At 42.9% G+C, this 5,458-nt stretch overlaps 1 protein-coding gene across 1 annotated transcript in view; it reads right to left on the reverse strand.

Moving 5' to 3' along the window:
- The window catches only part of dnase1 (deoxyribonuclease I), a 24,986-nt gene extending 19,764 nt beyond the window's left edge, over positions 1–5,222 (reverse strand). Inside the window, 3 exon segments of the mRNA XM_042317203.1 lie at positions 764–852; positions 1,247–1,388; positions 5,104–5,222. Coding sequence (XP_042173137.1) covers positions 764–852; positions 1,247–1,387 — 230 coding nt within the window. The 5' untranslated portion in view covers position 1,388; positions 5,104–5,222.
- Positions 5,223–5,458: the final 236 nt, after the last annotated feature.

The following is a 5,458-nucleotide window of genomic DNA, read 5'->3' on the forward strand; positions in this document are numbered from 1 at the left end:
ACAACACAATACAATCATTATGTAGTTACTAAACAACACACATTATACTATCATTATGTAGTTACTAAACAACACACATTATACAATCATTATGTAGTTACTAAACAACACACATTATACTATCATTATGTAGTTACTAAACAACACAATACAATCATTATGTAGTTATTAAACAACACACATTATACTATCATTATGTAGTTATTAAACAACACACATTATACTATCATTATGTAGTTACTAAACAACACACATTATACTATCATTATGTAGTTATTAAAGAACACACATTATACTATCATTATGTAGTTACTAAACAACACACATTATACTATCATTATGTAGTTATTAAACAACACACATTATACTATCATTATGTAGTTACTAAACAACACACATTATACTATCATTATGTAGTTATTAAACAACACACATTATACTATCATTATGTAGTTACTAAACAACACACATTATACTATCATTATGTAGTTACTAAACAACACACATTATACTATCATTATGTAGTTATTAAACAACACACATTATACTATCATTATGTAGTTACTAAACAACACACATTATACTATCATTATGTAGTTACTAAACAACACACATTATACTATCATTATGTAGTTATTAAACAACACACATTATACTATCATTATGTAGTTATTAAACAACACACATTACAAAGTCTTTATATCGGAGGGGCTGTCATTGGTTAGTGGATGTAATATTGTTTCAGGGCTGTGATTGGTCTTACTTGTTGACGTGCTGCATCAGTTTGTTGGTTGCTGATAGGTCAGTGTCTCTTACTTCCTGGATCAGCACGATATCATAACGGTGCACTATCTAATACATTTTAAAAAATCATCATATAAATGAATAACAACTAAGGTTCCCGGACACAGCCTGGTCTTGGACTAAGAAGTACATTCAGATGGAGAATCTACAATCCCTTTTAGTCCCAAGATGTTATGAGATAAAACGTTACATTGTGATGTCATGAGATAAAATGTTACATTATGATGTCATGAGATAAAAGGTTACATTGTGATGTTATGAGATAAAGTGTTACATTATGATGTCATGAGATAAAGCGCCACATTGTGATGTCATGAGATAAAACGTTATATTGTGATGTTATGAGATAAAGTGTTACATTATGATGTCATGAGATAAAACGTTACATTATGATGTTATGAGATAAAGTGTTACAATGTGATGTTATGAGATAAAGCTCTACCTGAGTGATGATGTCCATGAGGGTTGAGTTGGAGGACTTCTTGTCTCCGAATGTCTTAATGTTGAAGGCTCCTAGCAGCAGACAGCCTCCCAGCTGCACCAGGGCCAATAGGAACAGCACTAACAGACAGGCTACACGCATTCTAGGGGTCAGGGGTTAGAGGTCAGATATGACAGGCCACACACACACGTCCTGGAGGTCAGGGATTAGAGGTTAGATATTACAGGCCACACACATCCTGGAGGTCAGGGATTAGAGGTTAGATATGGGGTTATATCCTGCCTGTTTGGCCCTGTCCTGGGGTATCGTCGGACGGGGCCACAGTGTCTCCTGACCCCTCCTGTCTCAGCCTCCAGTATTTATGCTGCAGTAGTTTATGTGTCGGGGGGCTAGGGTCAGTCTGTTATATCTGGAGTACTTTTCCTGTCTTATCCGGTGTCCTGTGTGAATTTAAGTATGCTCTCTCTAATTCTTTCTTTCTCTCTTTCTTTCTCTCTCGGAGGACCTGAGCCCTAGGACCATGCCTCAGGACTACCTGACATGATTTTATTTTATTTATTTATTTTACCTTTATTTAACCAGGTAGGCAAGTTGAGAACAAGTTCTCATTTACAATTGCGACCTGGCCAAGATAAAGCAAAGCAGTTCGACAGATACAACGACACAGAGTTACACATGGAGTAAAACAAACATACAGTCAATAATACAGTATAAACAAGTCTATATACAATGTGAGCAAATGAGGTGAGAAGGGAGGTAAAGGCAAAAAAGGCCATGGTGGCAAAGTAAATACAATATAGCAAGTAAAACACTGGAATGGTAGTTTTGCAATGGAAGAATGTGCAAAGTAGAAATAAAAATAATGGGGTGCAAAGGAGCAAAATAAATAAATAAATAAAAATTAAATAGAGTTGGGAAAGAGGTAGTTGTTTGGGCTAAATTATAGGTGGGCTATGTACAGGTGCAGTAATCTGTGAGCTGCTCTGACAGTTGGTGCTTAAAGCTAGTGAGGGAGATAAGTGTTTCCAGTTTCAGAGATTTTTGTAGTTCGTTCCAGTCATTGGCAGCAGAGAACTGGAAGGAGAGGCGGCCAAAGGAAGAATTGGTTTTGGGGGTGACTAGAGAGATATACCTGCTGGAGCGTGTGCTACAGGTGGGAGATGCTATGGTGACCAGCGAGCTGAGATAAGGGGGACTTTACCTAGCAGGGTCTTGTAGATGACATGGAGCCAGTGGGTTTGGCGACGAGTATGAAGCGAGGGCCAGCCAACGAGAGCGTACAGGTCGCAATGGTGGGTAGTATATGGGGCTTTGGTGATAAAACGGATTGCACTGTGATAGACTGCATCCAATTTGTTGAGTAGGGTATTGGAGGCTATTTTGTAAATGACATCACCAAAGTCGAGGACTGGTAGGATGGTCAGTTTTACAAGGGTATGTTTGACAGCATGAGTGAAGGATGCTTTGTTGCGAAATAGGAAGCCAATTCTAGATTTAACTTTGGATTGGAGATGTTTGATATGGGTCTGGAAGGAGAGTTTACAGTCTAACCAGACACCTAAGTATTTGTAGTTGTCCACGTATTCTAAGTCAGAGCCGTCCAGAGTAGTGATGTTGGACAGGCTGGTAGGTGCAGGTAGCGATCGGTTGAAGAGCATGCATTTAGTTTTACTTGTATTTAAGAGCAATTGGAGGCCACGGAAGGAGAGTTGTATGGCATTGAAGCTTGCCTGGAGGGTTGTTAACACAGTGTCCAAAGAAGGGCCGGAAGTATACAGAATGGTGTCGTCTGCGTAGAGGTGGATCAGGGATTCACCAGCAGCAAGAGCGACCTCATTGATGTATACAGAGAAGAGAGTCGGTCCAAGAATTGAACCCTGTGGCACCCCCATAGAGACTGCCAGAGGTCCGGACAGCAGACCCTCCGATTTGACACACTGAACTCTATCAGAGAAGTAGTTGGTGAACCAGGCGAGGCAATTATTTGAGAAACCAAGGCTGTCGAGTCTGCCGATGAGGATGTGGTGATTGACAGAGTCGAAAGCCTTGGCCAGATCAATGAATACGGCTGCACAGTAATGTTTCTTATCGATGGCGGTTAAGATATCGTTTAGGACCTTGAGCGTGGCTGAGGTGCACCCATGACCAGCTCTGAAACCAGATTGCATAGCAGAGAAGGTATGGTGAGATTCGAAATGGTCGGTAATCTGTTTGTTGACTTGGCTTTCGAAGACCTTAGAAAGGCACGGTAGGATAGATATAGGTCTGTAGCAGTTTGGGTCAAGAGTGTCCCCCTTTGAAGAGGGGGATGACCGCAGCTGCTTTCCAATCTTTGGGAATCTCAGACGACACGAAAGAGAGGTTGAACAGGCTAGTAATAGGGGTGGCAACAATTTCGGCAGATAATTTTAGAAAGAAAGGGTCCAGATTGTCTAGCCCGGCTGATTTGTAGGGGTCCAGATTTTGCAGCTCTTTCAGAACATCAGCTGAATGGATTTGGGAGAAGGAGAAATGGGGAAGGCTTGGGCGAGTTGCTGTTGGGGGTGCAGTGCTGTTGTCCGGGGTAGGAGTAGCCAGGTGGAAAGCATGGCCAGCCGTAGAAAAATGCTTATTGAAATTCTCAATTATGGTGGATTTATCATTGGTGACAGTGTTTCCTATCCTCAGTGCAGTGGGCAGCTGGGAGGAGGTGTTCTTATTCTCCATGGACTTTACAGTGTCCCAGAACTTTTTGAGTTAGTGTTGCAGGAAGCAAATTTCTGCTTGAAAAAGCTAGCCTTGGCTTTTCTAACTGCCTGTGTATAATGGTTTCTAGCTTCCCTGAACAGCTGCATATCACGGGGCTGTTCGATGCTAATGCAGAACGCCATAGGATGTTTTTGTGTTGGTTAAGGGCAGTCAGGTCTGGGGAGAACCAAGGGCTATATCTGTTCCTGGTTCTAAATTTCTTGAATGGGGCATGTTTATTTAAGATGGTTAGGAAGGCATTTAAAAAAATATCCAGGCATCCTGTACTGACGGGATGAGATCAATATCCTTCCAGGATACCCCGGCCAGGTCGATTAGAAAGGCCTGCTCGCAGAAGTGTTTCAGGGAGCGTTTTACAGTGAAGAGTGGAGATCGTTTGACCGCTGACCCATTACGGATGCAGGCAATGAGGCATGATGAATCCTTGCTGTCCCCAGTCCACCTGGCCGTGCTGCTGCTCCAGTTTCAACTGTTCTGCCATATTATTATTGTACCATGCTGGTCATTTATGAACATTTGAACATCTTGGCCATGTTCTGTTATAATCTCCACCCAACACACCCAGAAGAGGACTGGCCACCCCACATAGCCTGGTTCCTCTCTAGGTTTCTTCCTAGGTTTTGGCCTTTCTAGGGAGTTTTTCCTAGCCACCGTGCTTCTACACCTGCATTGCTTGCTGTTTGGGGTTTTAGGCTGGGTTTCTGTACAGCACTTTGAGATATCAGCCGATGTACGAAGGGCTATATAAATACATTTGATATGAACTAATGGGGATCCATAATCAACCCCAGAAGAGTAGCAGCTGCCTTGGCAGGAACTAATGGGGATCCATAAAAAAACCCAGGAAGAGTAGCTGCTGCCTTGGCAGGAACTAATGGGGATCCATAATAAACCCCAGGAAGAGTAGCTGCTGCCTTGACAGGAACTAATGGGGATCCATAATAAACCCCAGGAAGAGTAGCTGCTGCCTTGACAGGAACTAATGGGGATCCATAATAAACCCCAGGAAGAGTAGCTGCTGCCAAGGCAGGGACTAATGCTGATACCTAATAAATACAAATTTGGGACATAAGCATAGTGTAAACGAAACATGAAGAAGAGCAACCTACCTGCTTGTGTTGGTTGGTTCAATGTAGTGTGGGTCCACTGCCTCAGTGGGGTCTGAAGGGAGAGGAAGCCTGCTATTATAGAGAGAGGACAGAGCCCTCTGTGTGTCCGTTCTAACAGTCTACTGTTGTACCTTTGACACAGAAGCCCCTATCTGCCCCTCCCATCAGCTTACATTCACCTAGGCTGGAGGCTGGGACTGTGGGAAAACAGCACGTTGTAGTTAGGTCCACGGAGGGAGGAAGAGGTGGGTGGAGGGGAGGGGAGGGAGTGGGGTGGGGGGGGTAGCGGGCGTGGGGTTGAGTGAAAGCATCAAGGCTGAACTAGGCAGAGCTACGGTGGTAAGGAGGGAACATT

The sequence above is a fragment of the Oncorhynchus tshawytscha genome, unplaced genomic scaffold (assembly GCF_018296145.1).
Source record: "Oncorhynchus tshawytscha isolate Ot180627B unplaced genomic scaffold, Otsh_v2.0 Un_scaffold_2711_pilon_pilon, whole genome shotgun sequence".
NCBI classification, from domain to species: Eukaryota; Metazoa; Chordata; class Actinopteri; order Salmoniformes; family Salmonidae; genus Oncorhynchus; species Oncorhynchus tshawytscha.